This window comes from Notolepis coatsorum, assembly GCF_963971535.1.
Source record: "Notolepis coatsorum genome assembly, chromosome: 4".
Lineage (NCBI taxonomy): Eukaryota > Metazoa > Chordata > Actinopteri > Aulopiformes > Paralepididae > Notolepis > Notolepis coatsorum.
Genome location: NC_140168.1, coordinates 94,781,214 through 94,805,386, shown reverse-complemented (window position 1 = coordinate 94,805,386; position 24,173 = coordinate 94,781,214). Strand labels below are relative to the sequence as shown.

The window sequence follows — 24,173 nt, the reverse complement described above, 5'->3', positions numbered from 1 at the left end:
CCTACAGTATTTTATGTTATTGTACTCTTTTACTAGTTTTAGCCCTTCCTACAGTATTTTATGTTATTTTACTCTTTTACTAGTTTTAACCCTTCTTATTTTATGTTCTTTTACTAGTTTTAGCCCTTATTTTATGTTCTTTTACTCTTTTACTAGTTTGAGCCCTTCTTATTTTATGTTATTTTACTAGTTTTAGCCCTTCTTATTTTATGTTCTTTTACTAGTTTTAGCCCTTCTTATTTGATGTTCTTTTACTAGTTTAAGCCCTTCTTATTTTATGTTCTTTTACTAGTTTTAGTCCTACTTATTTTATGTTCTTTTACTCTTTTACTAGTTTTAGTCCTACTTATTTTATGTTCTTTTACTAGTTTTAGTCCTACTTATTTTATGTTCTTTTACTAGTTTTAGCCCTTCTTATTTTATGTTCTTTTACTAGTTTTAGCCCTTCTTATTTTATGTTCTTTTACTAGTTTTAGCCCTTCTTATTTTATGTTCTTTTACTAGTTTTAGCCCTTCTTATTTTATGTTCTTTTACTAGTTTTAGCCCTTCTTATTTGATGTTCTTTTACTAGTTTTAGCCCTTCTTATTTTATGTTCTTTTACTAGTTTTAGCCCTTCTTATTTTATGTTCTTTTACTAGTTTTAGCCCTTCTTATTTGATGTTCTTTTACTAGTTTAAGCCCTTCTTATTTGATGTTCTTTTACTAGTTTTAGTCCTACTTATTTTATGTTCTTTTACTCTTTTACTAGTTTTAGTCCTACTTATTTTATGTTCTTTTACTAGTTTTAGCCCTTCTTATTTTATGTTCTTTTACTCTTTTACTAGTTTGAGCCCTTCTTATTTTATGTTCTTTTACTCTTTTACTAGTTTTAGCCCTTCTTATCTTATGTTCTTTTACTAGTTTTAAACCTTCTTATCTTATGTTCTTTTACTAGTTTTAGCCCTTCTTATTTGATGTTCTTTTACTCTTTTACTAGTTTTAGTCCTTCTTATTTTATGTTCTTTTACTATTTACTAGTTTTAGCCCTTCTTATCTTATGTTCTTTTACTAGTTTTAGCCCTTCTTATTTTATGTTCTTTTACTCTTTTACTAGTTTTAGCCCTTCTTATTTTATGTTCTTTTACTCTTTTACTAGTTTTAGCCCTTCTTATTTTATGTTCTTTTACTCTTTTACTAGTTTTAGCCCTTCTTATTTTATGTTCTTTTACTCTTTTACTAGTTTTAGTCCTACTTATTTTATGTTCTTTTACAGTTTTATATATATTTCTTTTTATCTCTTACTAGTTTTTTCGTTCTTCTACACTGTGTAGAGCCTTGAGATGTGTTCCACAAATCTAAAAGCGCCGCTACAAATCGAATACATTATTATTATTATTATTATTATTATTATTATTTACAGTGGATTATCCAACATGGAATACAGAGCATTCTGGATTGAAAGTGGTACGGTATGGGTGGAGCCTGGTGGAAAGCAAGGCTGCTGATTGGCTGACCTTCTTGATGAAGGCCACGGAGAAGGTCTCCCAGGAGACGATGCCGTGGTCCATCAGCTCCAGGAAGGCCGTCAGCGTGAAGGACAACAGGTCCCCGAAGCTACAACACAACAACACAGAGACACACACATGCGGTCCATAGGAGTCCTCCCTCTGGCTATTGAGCTTCGAGTACAGCCACAGAGCCAAGCCGGGGGCCCGACAGCAGAGGAGGAGGAGGAGGAGGAGGAGGAGGAGAGAGAGGAAGAGAGAGGAGAGAGGAAGAGAGAGGAAGAGGAGGAGGAGAAGCCACAGCCACATTTGCTGAAGAAAATAAATAGTTCAAATAGAAAGTGAGAGAGAGAAAAAGGAAGAGACTACAGTAAGAGGTTCACTGCATGGTGCAGACAGCTCAGTCGTCCACCAGCAGGGACCAGAGAGAGCAGACTATGGCCAGCAGGGGCCAGCAGGGGCCAGAGAGAGCTGACTAGAGCCACCAGGGGCCAGATAGAGCTGACTAGAGCCACCAGGGGCCAGAGAGAGCAGACTAGAGCCACCAGGGGCCAGAGAGAGCAGACTAGAGCCACCAGGGGCCAGAGAGAGCCGACTAGAGCCACCAGGGGCCAGAGAGAGCTGAGAGAGAGCAGACTAGAGCCACCAGGGGCCAGAGAGAGCAGACTAGAGCCACCAGGGGCCAGAGAGAGTTGACTAGAGCCACCAGGAGCCAGAGAGAGCTGACTAGAGCCACCAGGGGCCAGAGAGAGCTGACTAGAGCCACCAGGAGCCAGAGAGAGCAGACTAGAGCCAGCAGGAGCCAGAGAGAGCAGACTAGAGCCACCAGGGGCCAGAGAGAGCTGACTAGAGCCACCAGGGACCAGAGAGAGCTGACTAGAGCCACCAGGGGCCAGAGAGAGCTGACTAGAGCCACCAGGGGCCAGAGAGAGCAGACTAGAGCCACCAGGGGCCAGAGAGAGCAGACTAGAGCCACCAGGGGCCGGAGAGAGCAGACTAGAGCCACCAGGGGCCATAGAGAGCTGACTAGAGCCACCAGGGGCCAGAGAGAGCTGACTAGAGCCACCAGGGACCAGAGAGAGCTGACTAGAGCCACCAGGGGCCAGAGAGAGCTGACTAGAGCCACCAGGGGCCAGAGAGAGTAGACTAGAGCCACCAGGGGCCAGAGAGAGCTGACTAGAGCCACCAGGGGCCAGAGAGAGCAGACTAGAGCCACCAGGGGCCAGAGAGAGTAGACTAGAGCCACCAGGGGCCAGAGAGAGCTGACTAGAGCCACCAGGGGCCAGAGAGAGCAGACTAGGGCCACCAGGGACCAGAGAGAGTAGACTAGAGCCACCAGGGACCAGAGAGAGCTGACTAGGGCCACCAGGGACCAGAGAGAGTAGACTAGAGCAAGCAGGGGCCAGAGAGAGCTGACTAGAGCCACCAGGGGCCAGAGAGAGCTGACTAGAGCCAGCAGGGGCCAGAGAGAGCTGACTAGAGCCACCAGGGGCCAGAGAGAGCTGACTAGGGCCACCAGGGACCAGAGAGAGTAGACTAGAGCCAGCAGGGGCCAGAGAGAGCTGACTAGAGCCACCAGGGGCCAGAGAGAGCAGACTAGAGCCAGCAGGGGCCAGAGAGAGCTGACTAGAGCCACCAGGGGCCAGAGAGAGCAGACTAGAGCCACCATGGACCAGAGAGAGTAGACTAGAGCCAGCAGGGGCCAGAGAGAGCTGACTAGAGCCACCAGGGGCCAGAGAGAGCTGACTAGAGCCACCAGGGGCCAGAGAGAGCTGACTAGAGCCACCAGGGGCCAGAGAGAGTAGACTAGAGCCACCAGGGGCCAGAGAGAGCAGACTAGAGCCACCAGGGGCCAGAGAGAGCAGACTAGAGCCACCAGGGGCCAGAGAGAGCTGACTAGAGCCACCAGGGGCCAGCGAGAGCTGACTAGAGCCACCAGGGGCCAGAGAGAGCAGACTAGAGCCACCAGGGGCCAGAGAGAGTAGACTAGAGCCACCAGGGGCCAGAGAGAGCTGACTAGAGCCACCAGGGGCCAGAGAGAGCAGACTAGAGCCACCAGGGGCCAGAGAGAGTAGACTAGAGCCACCAGGGGCCAGAGAGAGCTGACTAGAGCCACCAGGGGCCAGAGAGAGCAGACTAGGGCCACCAGGGACCAGAGAGAGTAGACTAGAGCCACCAGGGACCAGAGAGAGCTGACTAGGGCCACCAGGGACCAGAGAGAGTAGACTAGAGCAAGCAGGGGCCAGAGAGAGCTGACTAGAGCCACCAGGGGCCAGAGAGAGCTGACTAGAGCCAGCAGGGGCCAGAGAGAGCTGACTAGAGCCACCAGGGGCCAGAGAGAGCTGACTAGGGCCACCAGGGACCAGAGAGAGTAGACTAGAGCCAGCAGGGGCCAGAGAGAGCTGACTAGAGCCACCAGGGGCCAGAGAGAGCAGACTAGAGCCAGCAGGGGCCAGAGAGAGCTGACTAGAGCCACCAGGGGCCAGAGAGAGCAGACTAGAGCCACCATGGACCAGAGAGAGTAGACTAGAGCCAGCAGGGGCCAGAGAGAGCTGACTAGAGCCACCAGGGGCCAGAGAGAGCTGACTAGAGCCACCAGGGGCCAGAGAGAGCTGACTAGAGCCACCAGGGGCCAGAGAGAGCTGACTAGGGCCACCAGGGACCAGAGAGAGTAGACTAGAGCCAGCAGGGGCCAGAGAGAGCTGACTAGAGCCACCAGGGGCCAGAGAGAGCTGACTAGAGCCACCAGGGGCCAGAGAGAGCTGACTAGAGCCACCAGGGGCCAGAGAGAGCAGACTAGAGCCACCAGGGGCCAGAGAGAGCAGACTAGAGCCACCAGGGGCCAGAGAGAGCAGACTAGAGCCACCAGGGGCCAGAGAGAGCTGACTAGAGCCACCAGGGACCAGAGAGAGCTGACTAGAGCCACCAGGGGCCACCAGGGACCAGAGAGAGCAGACTAGAGCCACCAGGGGCCAGAGAGAGCTGACTAGGGCCAGCAGGGGCCAGAGAGAGCAGACTAGAGCCACCAGGGACCAGAGAGAGCTGACTAGAGCCACCAGGGACCAGAGAGAGCTGACTAGAGCCACCAGGGGCCAGAGAGAGCAGACTAGAGCCACCAGGGACCAGAGAGAGCTGACTAGAGCCACCAGGGGCCAGAGAGAGCAGACTAGAGCCACCAGGGGCCAGAGAGAGCTGACTAGAGCCACCAGGGGCCAGAGAGAGCTGACTAGAGCCACCAGGGGCCAGAGAGAGCTGACTAGAGCCACCAGGGGCCAGAGAGAGCTGACTAGAGCCACCAGGGGCCAGAGAGAGCAGACTACCAGGGGCCAGAGAGAGCTGACTAGAGCCACCAGGGACCAGAGAGAGCTGACTAGAGCCACCAGGGACCAGAGAGAGCTGACTAGAGCCACCAGGGGCCAGAGAGAGCTGACTAGAGCCACCAGGGGCCAGAGAGAGCTGACTAGAGCCACCAGGGGCCAGAGAGAGTAGACTAGAGCAAGAATACATTTGTTTGTTTCGTTGACTTTAAAAAAGCCTTTGATTGGATTAATAGAGCTTTTGGATTATAAATGAATTTGTTCTGGTATTGATGGTCTATTTTATAAGGCTATCAAAAGCCTGTATAACCCCCCCCTGCCTGTCTGCAGCTGAATGATGTTAGGACCGGCTGGTTCCCCACCCCATTCGGTGTAAAACAGGGAGATGTGCTTTCTCCCGCTTTGTTCGCCCCTTTATGTTATAGGGCTGAGCCCAAACATTAGAACGTTCGGACCTTCATTAGTTATATTGGCATTCGATTCTTAATTAATGGGTTCGAACCTCCGCTTTTTATTTTATTTTATTTTTATTTTCGTTTACATTTTTTTATTTATTTTACACAAATATATATATATATCAGAATATCACAGTACTATGTTGTGTTTACAATAATACAACACAGTCTAGTGAGATGAGGTCACCATCGTATCAGGAAATTAATCAATCATACAAAAAAGAGAGTTTAGTGACTTGCACTCACTTGTCTTATTTCATAATACAACGTTTCCGAACGGACGTTTGGATTAAACCAAGTGTATATGCAGTGATGCTGATGCTTTCCCAGCGGAACACAAGTTACTTAACGTTACACCGGTAAGTTATGTTGCATGTTAATTAAGCAGAGCGCAGCCCTTTAGCTTGCTAACATTAAGCCGTCGGTTGTGTGATAGTAAAGGGTTAACCTTCTGTCGTGTGGCAGTGAAAGGGTTAACCTGCTGTCGTGTGGCAGTGAAAGGGTTAACCCTCTGTGTATTGTTTCAGTGAAAGGGTTAACCGCTTGGTAGTGCGGCAGTGAAGGGGTTAATAACCGCGCTACGTTATATGCGTAAATGTGACAGACTCGACAGTACTGAAGCAGAAAAAGTATTTAGGAGCACTTTTTTTTTCATGATTAAAAACTATGGTTTGAACGTCCGTTCGAAAAACCCTGGCGAATGTTCGAATCCCAAAAACAGGCTTGGGGACAGCTCTATTATTTAATTTCATTTTATTTTGTTTCGCACATGGTAGTGTATTACAGTACATTACAAATTCCTATAATTCATTTAGTTATTATAATCATAATCCTAAGTATTTTATTGTACACTGATGATATTGTCCTGTTTGCAGAAAATTAAGCAAATTTACAAAACATGTTGAATATTATGAGTTCTTGGTGCAGGAAATGGAGACTTGCGATTAACACTTTAACTGCCGGGAAACGCTTTACAGCGTCATTCCCGGCCATGCTCAAGTTGCCGAAGGACGCTGTACAGCGTCTTTAATATCAATATTTCAAAAATCTGTGATCGGATTCATATTTCCCCTCCGCTGGCCTGAGATCCACCAGGAGGACCCACTGAGCTCTCTGGCGGTTCAGGAGCGCCATCTGGTGGCCGATCGGCGCAATCGCCAAACAGGAAGTGCTATGGAGGTTGTGCTGGTCGGCCATATTACTTCCGGGCACTCGGTACATGTCCCGGGACTCTGGCTCGTCACAATATAATAGCGATCCATTGCCAATAACTCGATAAACAACATGATTTGGACGTATATAGTATTATACAAGCTGGAAATGGTTCATCAGGATAAACATCCCATAATCGAAAACGGTCTACACCACGCTGATCGTCCAACGGCGCGAGGAAGATCCGGTAAGATTCAGCGTTCTTTTTTAACGTGTTCCATATAAACTGTTATGATGAACATATGACCCACACTAGATGAATGATATAACGCTGCCCACGGAATTATAAACGACCCCCCGCCCATCCGGTCATCATCAGATCATACGTAGATCATTCTAGAAGTACGTCCAATTGAAATTTTTTATATCGCCCCGATTGCCATCAAACTGTATTTCATCATCAATATAATGCATTTGGGGCTATAGATCACGTTCTGGAGAAAGCTGCAGAAAGAGATGAAAACATACTTATACATTAGATTAGACCATACTTTACTATGAATATGTGAATGAAAAAGTTTAACGTTGCTACACAATGAACAATACATATAGGACTTTGAATGGGCCCTAATAATGGCAATGTAGCAATAGAATTTAAAAAGTTATAGCCCTGCAAAGAAGGGGTACTTCTCCATAGACAAATAGAGCCGGCAACCTATGGTATATAATGAATTTAACCCATGGCACCCATAGTGTTAACAGTGAAAAAACAGATAATAATAATAATAATTCATTTATTTTGTATAGCGCTTTTCAATGACCCAAAGTCGCAGATTATGCACTTCAGGAAAAAACATGAACAGCAGAGTACTGTACCCATAGGTTTAAATTTGGACCAATGCCCCTGACTTACACATACTCTTATAAATATCTTTGTTTTATCTTTATTTTATCTTTAATGAGTACATGAGCTTCATAGAAGGAAGGAAAATACTGTCTGAGTCAGCAGGAAGGGCGCTAGGGGGTGTGTTGAGTAAAATGAAAGTGTGCACTGACCTTGGGTTTTCAACATTTACACAACTCTATGATTCAATGGTTGGTTATGTTTTATTTAATGCTGCTGGAGTATGGGGTTTTGATGATGCACCTGAATGTAATGCTATCCAGAACCGTATCCATGAGATACTTCTTGGGAGGCCATAAATATACAGCAAAAGGGGCTATAGAAGGGGACATGGGTTGGGACTCATGTTTGGTCAAGCAAAACATTTGAAATGGTTAGGTTATGGAACCGCCTGGTCCAGCTTCTTTTTTTCTTCTTCTGCTGATTAAAGATTTAAGTATGATTTTTATTAATCATCTGCAGTGTAAGGTTAATATAATTCAACCAAAATGATCAACAATCCATCAGGATAAGTGGAAGGTGGAGATATGGAAGAAACCTCAACTTAGAAAATATGTTGAAATTAAAGATGAGTATTTTACAGAATGTAATGTTAAACTTAAAGAGAAGACGGAGGTCTCTGTGTGCCCAGTTGAGGTCTGGCACCCTGCCATTGGCTGTGGAAGTGGGTAGATTTCAAGGTAAACCTGAGGAGGAGCGGTTGTGTGTTCTCTGGGAGTGGTGGAGGATGAATTTAATTTTGTTTTTCACTGCCCCTTGTACACCGACTTGAGGAGGGTTTTATTTGAGAAAGTTTCCATTTGTAAATCCGGATTTTTTTGGCAGTCTGAGAGTTGTATGTTCAGTTGGTTTTTTGTGGAGGAGATTTTCAGTTTTGCAGGATTTTTGGAGAAAGCATTAAGGCACTTGAGACAAAACACATTATATCCTATATAATTTGATATGAATTCCTCTTGTTTCTTTAAAGTACATTGTTTACAGCTTGTTATTATGTTTTCTTTTGTTTTCTTTCTTGTGGCCATTTTGGTCTAAAAAATTAATTTATTTGGACAAAAAATAAAAATTAAAATCAATCAATCAATCAAAATAGAGGGCAAAGCCACGCTCACAATAAGACAGATGTTTCCTGAACACAGTAGAATTATGTTTTTTCATATTATGTTATGCATTATAAGGTTGACAGTTATTAAAGGCGACATGGAATCTTCACTGCTAAATAAATCAAGGGAACACTCAAATGAATGAGTCTTAGACTGGATCCATGAATGGTACAATACTGACCTCCAGTGGTTCATTTTGACATTGCAGCCTTTTATTTTTTTTATTACTTTTGATAGACTTGAAGATTTGTCAAAATGATGGGCAAATTTACATTACATCCTCATGAAGATAGAAGTAAAATGGCAATTACATTGAAAAAGTATCCTTCAAAAACCTTGCATCTCCAAATTATCAAGTTCTTTCTTTTTTAGCTATCAATTTAATATAGCATTTACCAATTCATGTTCCAACGGGTCGGCCGGTCCCAGTGTCATTAAACATGTTCCAAGTGGGAGTTACAAATATTCACATTGCTAATTACGGTGAACGATTTATCAAAAGATCCAGTTTTATTTAAGCCGTAGGGCTGCCCAATTGTTTACATTTGGATCACTGATTAGAACTTTAAACACTTTTGAGATATGGGGTAATATTAAGGACATAAACACGGTCATATAATGGCAGAGAGGAAACGGAGCGCGTTCCCACTTCCCACAGATGTTGCAAAATGAAATTCAAGTACTTTCAAGTTTTTTATTTGATCTGTTTTTTTATAGGGGAAAACTCTGATCCAATATTTATGGCTTTAAACCAATTCCCGACTATTAGTTACACTTTAAATGGAAAAAATGTATTTCTTGATTCAGAACAATTTTATCACGGATGAACAAACCTTGATTTGAATTTCAATTACTTTTTAAGCACCTTGTTAAAAAATTTGCTGTTTTCAAGGAATTCCAGGCCTTGACTTAAAAATGTTCCTTTAATCAAGCACTTTAAGCACTTCAAGGACCTTGTCCGAACCCTGCCAGTCGTAAGTCAGATAGTAGCAGGTAATGTTTAGCATCTGTTTTTAAACTGTGGGTGGGGGTGGGGGTCTGCATCAGGACCATTAAGACCATGTCATGTTTAATGAATTTTACTTAAATTAACTGTCAAAGGCGTTAAAACATTTAAACACTTAAACATTATGCCAATAGCAGTTATCCATACCATATCACTAGTAAAAAAAATAAAACTAGACCTAGGGAAGAGAATGACAATTTGTCAATACAGTTTTAAGTTTCGATACACTTGACGGTAAAAAAAAAAAACTATTCTGGATCAAGATTCTTACACTCCTAATTTAAAGGTACTATAGATAACATTGAGCCACTGGGTGTTCTACTAGAGCGCCAGCGTGTCTCAACCGCGTTTTTACGTCTTTAACCCTTTGTCGTGTGGCAGTGAAAGGGTTAACCCTTTGGTAGTGTGGTAGTGAAAGGGTTAACCCTTTGTCGTGTGGCAGTGGAAGGGTTAACCCTTTGGTAGTGCGGTAGTGAAAGGGTTAAGAGAGCGTCCTGCCTGGTCCTACCTACGCGCAAGGACTTAAAACCCGAAGGTCTCCGTCCCGTACAGCAGCTGTGTGTGAGAGCGACGCACGTGTCGGAAACAATCAACGTCTATATAGTCCTCCAGCTGCAGAGCTGCTCATGCACGTGGCTTTTTACTATTTTGTAGATACATTCAAAATGTCGGTGCTCATTCAACCAGTGTCCCACAGAGAAACCAGCCCAGAGAAACCAGTATCCCCCAGAGAAACCAGTGTCCCCCAGAGAAACCAGTGTCCCCCAGAGAAACCAGTGTCCCCCAGAGAAACCAGTGTCCCCCAGAGAAACCAGTGTCCCCCAGAGAAACCAGTCCAGAGAAACCAGTGTCCCCCAGAGAAACCAGTCCAGAGAAACCAGTGTCCCCCAGAGAAACCAGTGTCCCCCAGAGAAACCAGTGTCCCCCAGAGAAACCAGTCCAGAGAAACCAGTGTCCCCCAGAGAAACCAGTGTCCCCCAGAGAAACCAGTGTCCCCCAGAGAAACCAGTCCAGAGAAACCAGTGTCCCCCAGAGAAACCAGTCCAGAGAAACCAGTGTCCCCCAGAGAAACCAGTGTCCCCCAGAGAAACCAGTGTCCCCCAGAGAAACCAGTCCAGAGAAACCAGTGTCCCCCAGAGAAACCAGTCCAGAGAAACCAGTGTCCCCCAGAGAAACCAGTGTCCCCCAGAGAAACCAGTGTCCCCCAGAGAAACCAGTGTCCCCCAGAGAAACCAGTGTCCCCCAGAGAAACCAGTGTCCCCCAGAGAAACCAGTCCAGAGAAACCAGTGTCCCCCAGAGAAACCAGTCCAGAGAAACCAGTGTCCCCCAGAGAAACCAGTCCAGAGAAACCAGTGTCCCCCAGAGAAACCAGTCCAGAGAAACCAGTGTCCCCCAGAGAAACCAGTCCAGAGAAACCAGTGTCCCCCAGAGAAACCAGTCCAGAGAAACCAGTGTCCCCCAGAGAAACCAGTCCAGAGAAACCAGTGTTCCCCAGAGAAACCAGTCCAGAGAAACCAGTGTTCCCCAGAGAAACCAGTGTCCCCCAGAGAAACCAGAGAGAAACCAGATAAGCCAGTGTCCCCCAGAGAAACCAGAGAGAGACCAGATAAGCCAGTGTCCCCCAGAGAAACCAGAGAGAAACCAGATAAGCCAGTGTCCCCCAGAGAAACCAGAGAGAAACCAGATGAGCCAGTGTCCCCCAGGGTTAGGGTTAGAAACCAGAGAGTGAAAGAGACTTAAAATGTTCCACTCAGATCGTGTTGCCCAATACCACATGCAAGAAAAAGGAAAATTAAAGAATGCCGATTTTGTGTTACATGATACAAACAGATCAACATTAACACTGATGTGAAGATGGAAGCCAGAAGAGGGCGTGGCTATGAACAGAAAGAGACGTCGGTCCCCCCCCCCCCCACCCCCCCACCCCCCCCATCCGATACGGCACAGGGACCAGAGTTGTAATCATGCAGACTCGGCCAGCAGGTTAGGAAGAGGAGGACAGAGCCAATGAGGTTACCCGACCCAGGGGGAAGGGGAGGGGCTTACCAGGGATTCCTCATCTTCTGTAGTTTCTGATAGCGCCTGTAAAGATTTGAAGAGACTTTAATAATAATAATAATAATAATTCATAACATTTTATATAGCGGTTTCCTCAGACTCAAAGCGCTCTCCCCACGCAATGTAGGGTGGAAATGGCCTCCTCCACCACCACCACTGTGTAGCACCCAACCTTTGGCTACGCAGGCTCTTTCAACGGTCGAATTCAGTCAGGACCTCGGTTTAGCGTCTCATCCGAAGGACGGCACTCGCAGCTGTACGGTGTCCCCATCACCGTAACAGGGGCATTGTTACCGACAAGTCCAGAGGACAGAGTGCCCCCTGCTGGACAACAACAACACCACTTTCCGACAACAGGCTCGAACCGGTGATCTTCCGATCATGAGTCCGGAGCTCCTATTCATGTAGCCACACTGCCGGACTTTGGCATCAAGGAGCGAAAAACAACGGGCGAAGCGTCAGTCTTAGCTAGCACAGAGCCAGGCGCGGTCTCAGTCTTAGCTAGCACAGAGCCAGGTGGTCTCAGTCTTAGCTAGCAGCACAGAGCCAGGCGGTCTCAGTCTTAGCTAGCACAGAGCCAGGCGCGGTCTCAGTCTTAGCTAGCACAGAGCCAGGGGCGGTCTCAGTCTTAGCTAGCACAGAGCCAGGGGCGGTCTCAGTCTTAGCTAGCACAGAGCCAGGCGGTGGTCTCAGTCTTAGCTAGCACAGAGCCAGGGGCGGTCTCAGTCTTAGCTAGCACAGAGCCAGGCGGTGGTCTCAGTCTTAGCTAGCACAGAGCCAGGGGCGGTCTCAGTCTTAGCTAGCACAGAGCCAGGGGTGGTCTCAGTCTTAGCTAGCACAGAGAGCCAGGGGCGGTCTCAGTCTTAGCTAGCACAGAGAGCCAGGGGCGGTCTCAGTCTTAGCTAGCACAGAGAGCCAGGGGCGGTCTCAGTCTTAGCTAGCACAGAGCCAGGCGGCGGTCTCAGTCTTAGCTAGCACAGAGAGCCAGGGGCGGTCTCAGTCTTAGCTAGCACAGAGCCAGGGGTGGTCTCAGTCTTAGCTAGCACAGAGCCAGGCGGTCTCAGTCTTAGCTAGCACAGAGCCAGGGGGGTGGTCTCAGTCTTAGCTAGCACAGAGCCAGGGGGGGTCTCAGTCTTAGCTAGCACAGAGCCAGGGGCGGTCTCAGTCTTAGCTAGCACAGAGCCAGGGGTGGTCTCAGTCTTAGCTAGCAGAGAGCCAGGTGGTCTCAGTCTTAGCTAGCACAGAGCCAGGGGCGGTCTCAGTCTTAGCTAGCACAGAGCCAGGGTGGCGGTCTCAGTCTTAGCTAGCACAGAGCCAGGCGGTCTCAGTCTTAGCTAGCAGAGAGCCAGGGGCGGTCTCAGTCTTAGCTAGCACAGAGCCAGGGGCGGTCTCAGTCTTAGCTAGCACAGAGCCAGGCGGTCTCAGTCTTAGCTAGCACAGAGCCAGGCGGTCTCAGTCTTAGCTAGCACAGAGCCAGGTGGTGGTCTCAGTCTTAGCTAGCAGAGAGCCAGGTGGTCTCAGTCTTAGCTAGCAGAGAGCCAGGCGGTCTCAGTCTTAGCTAGCACAGAGCCAGGTGGTCTCAGTCTTAGCTAGCACAGAGCCAGGCGGTCTCAGTCTTAGCTAGCACAGAGCCAGGGTGGTGGTCTCAGTCTTAGCTAGCACAGAGCCAGGGGGGTGGTCTCAGTCTTAGCTAGCACAGAGCCAGGGGGGTGGTCTCAGTCTTAGCTAGCACAGAGCCAGGGGGGTGGTCTCAGTCTTAGCTAGCACAGAGCCAGGCGGTCTCAGTCTTAGCTAGCACAGAGCCAGGCGGTGGTCTCAGTCTTAGCTAGCACAGAGCCAGGGGCGGTCTCAGTCTTAGCTAGCACAGAGCCAGGGGGGTGGTCTCAGTCTTAGCTAGCACAGAGCCAGGGGCGGTCTCAGTCTTAGCTAGCACAGAGCCAGGGGCGGTCTCAGTCTTAGCTAGCACAGAGCCAGGGGGGTGGTCTCAGTCTTAGCTAGCACAGAGCCAGGGGCGGTCTCAGTCTTAGCTAGCACAGAGCCAGGGGGGTGGTCTCAGTCTTAGCTAGCACAGAGCCAGGGGCTAGCTACATCACATGATGACACATCACATTTTAGTCCAGGTCTTATCCTTTTCATACAATTTAACAACAAAGACCAGAGAGGTCTATATCACTACAAGACACACATTTAGGCTACAACACGTCATCAGTTACACATCAAAACAAATAAAACATTCTTCTATTGAAATAAACGTATTACAAATATTAACGTTACATTTCATTATAGTCAGACAATGACTTTTAATACTTTTATGGAGAGTTACACCAGGCCAGTTAGGGTGTAAGGAAGAAGATACAGAAAGCATGCCAAGCAGTTGAAAACGGTAAAGAAAAAACACAGAACCCACCTTACCAGACCACACGCATATATAGTAAGCTGGGCTCACAAATGATGACAATCATTATGATGCCATCGCTAATGATGACAAGGTCACGACCAAACAACATTTTCATATTAGTAGCTTAGTAGGATAAAATAGGGGTTACTTCCTTATCAAACCCTGCCCTCTTTTCTATCTCAAACCCTGCCCTCTTTTCTATCTCAAACCCTGCCCTCTTTTCTATCTCAAACCCTGCCATCTTTTCTATCTCAAACCCTGCCCTCTTTTCTATCTCAAACCCTGCCCTCTTTTCTATCTCAAACCCTGCCATTTTTTCTATCTCAAACCCTGCCCTCTTTTCTATCTCAAACCCTGCCCTCTTTTCTATCTCAAACCCTGCCCTCTTTTCTATCTCAAACCCTGCCATCTTTTCTATCTCAAACCCTGCCATCTTTTCTTGATCCTCCAATGACAATCGTTGCTTCCCTCGGATAATGTTTCTAGCTTTACGTTTGGAAAAACGCTGGTTGTGGAAAGAGATGTTCCTCTTTGTAGGACCATACTGTAAATGATGCATCTGTTATCTGTCTTGTTGTCACCTGTAGGGAGAAGGTAGCTGGAGTTTCACTGTACATTCTGAAAAACCCTCGATACTTCAACACTTCACAGGTCACAGCTATTTTATGATATTTTAGGTTCAACTTATATAAAAATGCTTGTAAAACCTCAACCCTATATACTGTGGAATGAAGTGATAGACATATTTTTCTTCAGGACAACCTGGGCTATCAGAATATATACACATAAAAACATTTTTACGATAGATTGATTCTGTGTCGACGGTCAAATTTTATATATATATGCAGCAATCAAATGTTGAGATGTATAAAAACAGCGATAATCCATAAGATCCTAATTCTTTAAAAAGTTTTGGCGACATCTATTGTAAAAGCATTGATGAACTGGGTATAGCTAGAATCACTGTTGTGTTATAATAATAATAATTATTCATTTAATTTATATAGCGCTTCTCAATAACCCGAAGTCGCTGAAAAAAGTCGCTGAAGTCTGTCGTTATATCAGAGAGGGAGGCAAAAATCCATTTATATATAGTATATGAAAATGTTATATATTATTACTTTAATAAGTTAATCATTGGATCATAATCATTGGAAGATAAAAATCATTGGAATCATTACTCCCTGTAGTCATGTCTGTGTGTGTGTCTGTGTGTCTGTCTGTGTGTGTCTGTGTCTATGTGTGTGTGTGTGTGTGTGTGTGTGTGTGTGTGTGTGTGTGTGTGTGTGTGTGTGTGTGTGTGTGTCTGTGTGTGTGTCTGTGTGTGTGTCTGTGTGTGTGTGTCTGTGTGTGTGTCTGTGTGTGTGTGTCTGTGTGTGTGTCTGTGTGTGTGTGTGTGTCTGTGTGTGTGTATCTCTGTGTGTCTGTGTGTCTGTGTGTCTGTGTGTGTGTGTGTGTGTGTGTGTCTGTGTGTGTCTGTGTGTGTGTGTGTGTGTGTGTGTGTGTGTCTGTGTGTGTGTATCTGTGTGTGTGTGTCTGTGTGTGTGTATACTATCTGTGTGTTGTGTGTGTGTGTGTGTGTATATGTGTGTGTGTCTGTGTGTGTGTCTGTTCTCTCACATATCCAGACAGAAACCCTTTGTGTTGTTCTAAGTACAGTATGTTGTGACGCCTGTATAGCCAGGATCTGCAGCCTCAAGCCAGCTCCATGATCCAGTGTCAGCCGTGTCCCATTCTGCCCCCTTCTTTTAAATACAGGAACTGATCCAGTGTCAGCCGTGTCCCGTTCTGCCCCCTTCTTTTAAGGGGAGACACTGCAGGTGAATAGGGTAAAAAAATTAACTAATAGATATCACAATGAAACTTCCCCAGTTGATTACTTATATTAAGACAAGACTTTTTTGTATTACAAGTTTTCTGAAATTGTATGTTTAAATATGCAAATGAGGCATGATCTACTTAAATATGCACTAATTTGCATATAATTCCAGGACAGAAATCTGAACATTGGATAAAGCCATTTTCAAAATTATAGTTTCATTTTGTTGACATATTAGAGCCAAAGGTTATTACAGAGGGGATTTTGGATATCTCTTTTTATCACTCCATAAATCAGAAAATACTCCATTCAGTCCATTTTTATGGTAAAATTCCATATTTCGCCATGTTTTTAGGAATAAAATGTGATATAAATCGGTATGAATGCGATATCAACAAACCCTTCTGTAAATACCTTCAGAACATAGATATGAATAGAACTGGAAGGTTTGGTGTATGTGAGTGCTACTGAAGTGGAGATTTCTGGCTCAGAGTATGAGGAAAAACTCTTAAAACTCATTTTTGGGAAAACACCTTCAAAGTTCTGTATTGTAAAATGCCATACTTTTTTTTTAAACAGATATTTACAAACACAATACCTAATCAAACCATTAGTAATAGACAACCTAAACACATGCCTGATAACTGAATAATAATAATAATGATGATTGAACTGAACAGAACTACACACAGGCTACAAACAGTGTAGTACAGTGTAGTACCCCCTAATAGGCAAAAGATATTTGAATAGATATCACTATGAAACTTTCCCAATTTGTTATGTACATATAAACTAAGAAAAAATATATTGCAAGTTTTCTGAAATGTATGTTTATATATGCAAATGAGGCACTTCCCCATTAAATATGTGCACATTTATGGATGCAATAAGGCAAAATGATGTAAAATAAACAACTAAATGTGTGTTATTGATGTTTTATTGTCACTAGTTTCATAGAAGACATGTTTAGGAAGCAAAATATAACAAAATCTCAAAATCAACAAAAAAAGTATATTTGACTATTCACCTGCAGTGTCTCGCCTTAAATACAGGAACTGATCCAGTGTCAGCCGTGTCCCGTTCGGCCACCTTCTTTTAAATACATCATCTGGTAGATACTGCAGTACTGCATAATTTTACTGTCTATTCTATTTTATTTCACTTTTTTTTACACTGTCTATTCTATTTTATTTTTCTAATTTTTATTACTGCCTATTTTAAAACTGAATCAAACCGTAAACAGAGAGGCCTATTGGGATGTTAGATCCTAATGTGATGCATTACTCATTTTATGCCCGTCTTTTTATTTATTTTTTTACTGCCGTGAATCACTTTGAGCTGCAATTTCTGTATGAAAGGTGCTATACAAATAAAGTTATTATTATACTGCGCTGCTGCCAGTTCCACCTTTTCGCCAGTAGAGGGAAGCATCCTACTTAACCTGCGTGAGGCAGCAGCTGTAAACACAGGCCACATGTAAACAGCAGACAGACAGAGACCACACTCTGCTCTGCTCTGCTCCTCACAGGTCTCCTGTTAAGCCGCTTGAATAATCACATTACACCAAGTTGGTCACCACTCACCAGGAATGCTGATGCGCCTGAGTGTATGTGTGTGTGTGTGTGTGTGTGTGTGTGTGTGTGTGTGTGTGCGTGTGTGTGTGTGTGTGTGCGTGTATCCAGTGGTGTTGCGCAATATGCCGGGGCGCTTATAGTTTATCCGCAACAGTAAGTTACTTCCGGGGTAGGCCTGATTGGCCCCGACAGGCACGTGACGCGCAACTTTCTCTGGAATTACGTAACCGTCCAAATACGCCATGACTTTCATTCGGCGCTTCAGCTCACCTGGCAGAGCAGCGGTCCTGCGATCCTGCGGTCCCTTGTTGGTGAGTTCGAATCCCATCAAATCTTTTTTTTTTAACGTGATTTTTTTTTTAACGTGTATTCTTTCGCCGGTTAAGGTTAGGCATGGTTAAGGTTAAGGTTAAGGTTAGGCATTGTTTCGGAGTTGGTTATGGTTAGAACGGTTAAGTTTAGGCGCTGTTAAGGAGCTGGTTAAGGTTAGAGTTTGTCTTAGAGAATGGCAATATTCTTTCTATGGTTAAGGTTAGGCATGGTTAAGGTTAAGGTTAAGGTTAGGCATTGTTTCGGAGTTGGTTAAGGTTAGAACGGTTAAGTTTAGGCGCTGTTAAGGAGCTGGTTAAGGTTAGAGTTTGTGTTAGAGAATGGCAATAGACAGCCTATTTCCGCGCGACAGCTCTCAGCAGCCTCGTTGCGCGTCCTGAGTTTGCCGCGTCACGTGCCTGTCGGGGCCAATCAGGCCTACCCCGGAAGTCACTTACTGTTGCGGAACAGTTACACGCTGCCGGGGCTCCCCCGCAGGTCGGACCATGGGGCCCCGCCCCCTCCCCTAAATCAATAATAGAGCACATGGGATAGACATCGCGGCCACTTTTTTAAATGTTTATTTTTTCAGGCATCTTTTGTAAACAGTATAGGGTCAGTAGGAACTTTCTGTATAAAGATGCATCTGATTTAAACAGTATAGGGTCAGTAGGAACTTTCTGTATAAAGATGCATCTGATTTAAACAGTATAGGGTCAGTAGGAACTTTCTGTATAAAGATGCATCTGATTTAAACAGTATAGAGTCAGTAGGAACTTTCTATATAATATACATCTGATTTAAACAGTACGTTTTTTTTTTAATCTATTGACAACACTCATTCTAAAGTTGCTAACGGCTAGCTGGCTGGGCTGTAACGGGGGGGCTGGGGTCTGTGGGGGCACGGCTAGCTGGCTGGGCTGTAACGGGGGGGCTGGGGTCTGTGGGGGCACGGCTAGCTGGCTGGGCTGTAACGGGGGGGCTGCTGGGGTCTGTGGGGGCACGACTAGCTGGCTGGGCTGTAACGGGGGGGCCGCTGGGGTCTGTGGGGGCACGGCTAGCTGGCTGGGCTGTAACGGGGGGGCTGGGGTCTGTGGGGGCACGGCTAGCTGGCTGGGCTGTAACGGGAGGGCCGCTGGGGTCTGTGGGGGCACGGCTAGCTGGCTGGGCTGTAACGGGGGGGCTGGGGTCTGTGGGGGCACGGCTAGCTGGCTGGGCTGTAACGGGAGGGCCGCTGGGGTCTGTGGGGGCACGGCTAGCTGGCTGGGCTGTAACGGGGGGGCCGCTGGGGTCTGTGGGGGCACGGCTAGCTGGCCTGGCAGCCTATGCCTATGTCTGAACTGGCCTCGGAGGCGGCACAGCTGACTTCTTGCTGACCTGCAAAAATTAACGGATTAGATTCCAATTCCAATGTAGCCTGTGTAACATACTGGTTATGGCGAATAAAACTTTCTATTATTCTAACGTCTAACCCGTCTCGAAGCGCGAGGCACGGCTAGCTGGGCTCGTCGGAGTCGGCTGTAACGGGGGGGGGGGGGGGGGGCGCTGGGCTGTCTGCCTGGACTCGGAGCTGACGGCCGGGGGCCGGGGGGGGGCCTGGGAGGGGGGCCTGGGGGGGTTGCTAGCGGTATATCTGCAGTAACGTTAGAGACTACGTCTACCTTTGCTGCCTGCCGGAACAATGACGTTACTTTAGGTAGTTTTGCCCTCTCCTGCTCGGCTTTTGCTCTCATTTTGCTCTTCTGAGGTTGGAAGATAAAAATCATTGGAATCATTACTCCCTGTAGTCATGTCTGTGTGTGTGTCTGTGTGTCTGTCTGTGTGTGTCTGTGTCTATGTGTGTGTGTGTGTGTGTGTGTGTGTGTGTGTGTGTGTGTGTGTGTGTGTGTGTGTGTGTGTGTGTGTGTGTGTGTGTGTGTGTGTGTCTGTGTGTGTGTCTGTGTGTGTGTCTGTGTGTGTGTGTCTGTGTGTGTGTCTGTGTGTGTGTGTCTGTGTGTGTGTCTGTGTGTGTGTGTGTGTCTGTGTGTGTGTATCTCTGTGTGTCTGTGTGTCTGTGTGTCTGTGTGTGTGTGTGTGTGTCTGTGTGTGTCTGTGTGTGTGTGTGTGTGTGTGTGTGTGTGTGTGTGTGTGTGTGTGTCTGTGTGTGTGTATCTGTGTGTGTGTGTCTGTGTGTGTGTATACTATCTGTGTGTTGTGTGTGTGTGTGTGTGTATATGTGTGTGTGTCTGTGTGTGTGTCTGTTCTCTCACATATCCAGACAGAAACCCTTTGTGTTGTTCTAAGTACAGTATGTTGTGACGCCTGTATAGCCAGGATCTGCAGCCTCAAGCCAGCTCCATGATCCAGTGTCAGCCGTGTCCCATTCTGCCCCCTTCTTTTAAATACAGGAACTGATCCAGTGTCAGCTGTGTCCCGTTCTGCCCCCTTCTTTTAAGGGGAGACACTGCAGGTGAATAGGGTAAAAAAATTAACTAATAGATATCACAATGAAACTTCCCCAGTTGATTACTTATATTAAGACAAGACTTTTTTGTATTACAAGTTTCTGAAATTGTATGTTTAAATATGCAAATGAGGCATGATCTACTTAAATATGCACTAATTTGCATATAATTCCAGGACAGAAATCTGAACATTGGATAAAGCCATTTTCAAAATTATAGTTTCATTTTGTTGACATATTAGAGCCAAAGGTTATTACAGAGGGGATTTTGGATATCTCTTTTTATCACTCCATAAATCAGAAAATACTCCATTCAGTCCATTTTTATGGTAAAATTCCATATTTCGCCATGTTTTTAGGAATAAATGTGATATAAATCGGTATGAATGCGATATCAACAAACCCTTCTGTAAATACCTTCAGAACATAGATATGAATAGAACTGGAAGGTTTGGTGTATGTGAGTGCTACTGAAGTGGAGATTTCTGGCTCAGAGTATGAGGAAAAACTCTTAAAACTCATTTTTGGGAAAACACCTTCAAAGTTCTGTATTGTAAAATGCCATACTTTTTTTTTTAAACAGATATTTACAAACACAATACCTAATCAAACCATTAGTAATAGACAACCTAAACACATGCCTGATAACTGAATAATAATAATAATGATGATTGAACTGAACAGAACTACACACAGGCTACAAACAGTGTAGTACAGTGTAGTACCCCCTAATAGGCAAAAGATATTTGAATAGATATCACTATGAAACTTTCCCAATTTGTTATGTACATATAAACTAAGAAAAAATATATTGCAAGTTTTCTGAAATGTATGTTTATATATGCAAATGAGGCACTTCCCCATTAAATATGTGCACATTTATGGATGCAATAAGGCAAAATGATGTAAAATAAACAACTAAATGTGTGTTATTGATGTTTTATTGTCACTAGTTTCATAGAAGACATGTTTAGGAAGCAAAATATAACAAAATCTCAAAATCAACAAAAAAAGTATATTTGACTATTCACCTGCAGTGTCTCGCCTTAAATACAGGAACTGATCCAGTGTCAGCCGTGTCCCGTTCGGCCACCTTCTTTTAAATACATCATCTGGTAGATACTGCAGTACTGCATAATTTTACTGTCTATTCTATTTTATTTCACTTTTTTTTACACTGTCTATTCTATTTTATTTTTCTAATTTTATTACTGCCTATTTTAAAACTGAATCAAACCGTAAACAGGAGGCCTATTGGGATGTTAGATCCTAATGTGATGCATTACTCATTTTATGCCCGTCTTTTTATTTATTTTTTTACTGCCGTGAATCACTTTGAGCTGCAATTTCTGTATGAAAGGTGCTATACAAATAAAGTTATTATTATACTGCGCTGCTGCCAGTTCCACCTTTTCGCCAGTAGAGGGAAGCATCCTACTTAACCTGCGTGAGGCAGCAGCTGTAAACACAGGCCACATGTAAACAGCAGACAGACAGAGACCACACTCTGCTCTGCTCTGCTCCTCACAGGTCTCCTGTTAAGCCGCTTGAATAATCACATTACACCAAGTTGGTCACCACTCACCAGGAATGCTGATGCGCCTGAGTGTATGTGTGTGTGTGTGTGTGTGTGTGTGTGTGTGCGTGTGTGTGTGTGTGTGTGCGTGTATCCAGTGGTGTTGCGCAATATGCCGGGGCGCTTATAGTTTATCCGCAACAGTAAGTTACTTCCGGGGTAGGCCTGATTGGCCCCGACAGGCACGTGACGCGCAACTTTCTCTGGAATTACGTAACCGTCCAAATACGCCATGACTTTCATTCTGCGCTTCAGCTCACCTGGCAGAGCAGCGGTCCTGCGATCCTGCGGTCCCTTGTTGGTGAGTTCGAATCCCATCAAATCTTTTTTTTTAACGTGATTTTTTTTTTAACGTGTATTCTTTCGCCGGTTAAGGTTAGGCATGGTAAGGTTTAAGGTTAAGGTTAGGCATTGTTTCGGAGTTGGTTATGGTTAGAACGGTTAAGTTTAGGCGCTGTTAAGGAGCTGGTTAAGGTTAGAGTTTGTCTTAGAGAATGGCAATATTCTTTCTATGGTTAAGGTTAGGCATGGTTAAGGTTAAGGTTAAGGTTAGGCATTGTTTCGGAGTTGGTTAAGGTTAGAACGGTTAAGTTTAGGCGCTGTTAAGGAGCTGGTTAAGGTTAGAGTTTGTGTTAGAGAATGGCAATAGGACAGCCTATTTCCGCGCGACAGCTCTCAGCAGCCTCGTTGCGCGTCCTGAGTTTGCCGCGTCACGTGCCTGTCGGGGCCAATCAGGCCTACCCCGGAAGTCACTTACTGTTGCGGAACAGTTACACGCTGCCGGGCTCCCCCGCAGGTCGGACATGGGCCCCGCCCCCTCCCCTAAACAATAATAGAGCACATGGATAGACATCGCGGCCACTTTTTTAAATGTTTATTTTTTCAGGCATCTTTGTAAACAGTATAGGGTCAGTAGGAACTTTCTGTATAAAGATGCATCTGATTTAAACAGTATAGGGTCAGTAGGAACTTCTGTATAAAGATGCATCTGATTTAAACAGTATAGAGTCAGTAGGAACTTTCTATATAATATACATCTGATTTAAACAGTACGTTTTTTTTTTAATCTATTGACAACACTCATTCTAAAGTTGCTAACGGCTAGTCTGCTGGCTGTAACGGGGGGCTGGGTCTGTGGGGGCACGGCTAGCTGGCTGGCTGTAACGGGGGCTGGGGTCTGTGGGGCACGCGAGCTGGCTGGGCTGTAACGGGGGGCTGCTGGGGTCTGTGGGGGCACGACTAGCTGGCTGGGCTGTAACGGGGCCGCTGGGCTGTGGGGGCACGGCTAGCTGGCTGGGCTGTAACGGGGGGCCGCTGGGGTCTGTGGGGGCACGGCTAGCTGGCCTGGCAGCCTATGCCTATGTCTGAACTGGCCTCGGAGGCGGCACAGCTGACTTCTTGCTGACCTGCAAAAATTAACGGATTAGATTCCAATTCCAATGTAGCCTGTGTAACATACTGGTTATGGCGAATAAACTTTCTATTATTCTAACGTCTAACCCGTCTCGAAGCGCGAGGCACGGCTAGCTGGGCTCGTCGGAGTCGGCTGTAACGGGGGGGGGGGGGGCGCTGGGCTGTCTGCCTGGACTCGGAGCTGACGGCCGGGGGCCGGGGGGGGCCTGGGGGGGGGGCCTGGGGGGTTGCTAGCGGTATATCTGCAGTAACGTTAGAGACTACGTCTACCTTTGCTGCCTGCCGGAACAATGACGTTACTTTAGGTAGTTTTGCCCTCTCCTGCTCGGCTTTTGCTCTCATTTTGCTCTTCTGAGCACCGCTTGGGTAGTGGCGCTTCATTTTTCATGTTTACCGGCAACGCAACTAATGAACGTTATTTATATGAGCAATGCTTCCCGCTTTGTTTTGAACGCTGGCCAGCCTGCCAATGAACATTAGTTATCAGCCGGCTGACGGCGGGGTGCGTAGCAACATAGCAGGGAGGGGGGGGCGCCCTCTGTGCCTTGTTCCCGCGTGAGGATAGCCTACAGTGGGGGCGGGGCCCCCTAAACTCCGGGGCTCCCCCGCACTGCGGGGGTGCGGGGCCTCCCCTACGCCACTGTGTGTATCCTATCTGTGTCTCATAAGCTTATGTTGAAAAGAAACAGTAGGAGAGAGAGAGCAGACAGTAGGAGAGAGAGAGAACAGAGAGTAGGAGAGAGAGAGAGAGAGAGAGAGAGAGAGAGAGAGAGAGAGAGAGAGAGAGAGAGAGCAGACAGTAGGGGAGAGAGAGAGAGAGAGGAGAGAGAGAGAGAGAGAGAGAGAGAGAGAGAGAAGAGAGAGAGAGAGAGAGAGAGAGAGAGAGAGAGAGAGAGAGAGAGAGAGAGAGAGAGAGAGAGAGAGAGAGAGAGAGAGAGAGAGAGAGAGAGAGAGAGAGAGAGAGAGAGAGAGAGAGAGAAGAGAGAGAGAGAGAGAGAAGAGAGAGAGAGAGAGAGAGAGAGAGAGAGAGAGAGAGGAGAGAACAGAGAGAGAGAGAGAGAGGCAGAAGAGAGGAGAGAGAGAGAGAGAGAGAGAAGAGAGGAGAGAGAGATAGGAAGGAGAGAACGAGAGAGAGAGAGAGAGAGAGAGAGAGAGACCCGAG

At 46.0% G+C, this 24,173-nt stretch overlaps 1 protein-coding gene across 1 annotated transcript in view; it reads right to left on the bottom strand.

Annotated features, from left to right (window-relative positions):
* The window catches only part of elmo1 (engulfment and cell motility 1 (ced-12 homolog, C. elegans)), a gene marked incomplete at its 5' end in the record, with an annotated part of 180,901 nt that overhangs the window by 144,411 nt on the left and 12,317 nt on the right, over positions 1-24,173 (bottom strand). Inside the window, 2 exons of the mRNA XM_084312036.1 lie at positions 1,496-1,595; positions 11,468-11,503. Of these exons, the coding sequence (XP_084168162.1) occupies positions 1,496-1,595; positions 11,468-11,503 (136 nt within the window). The remainder of the gene's footprint in view (positions 1-1,495; positions 1,596-11,467; positions 11,504-24,173) is intronic.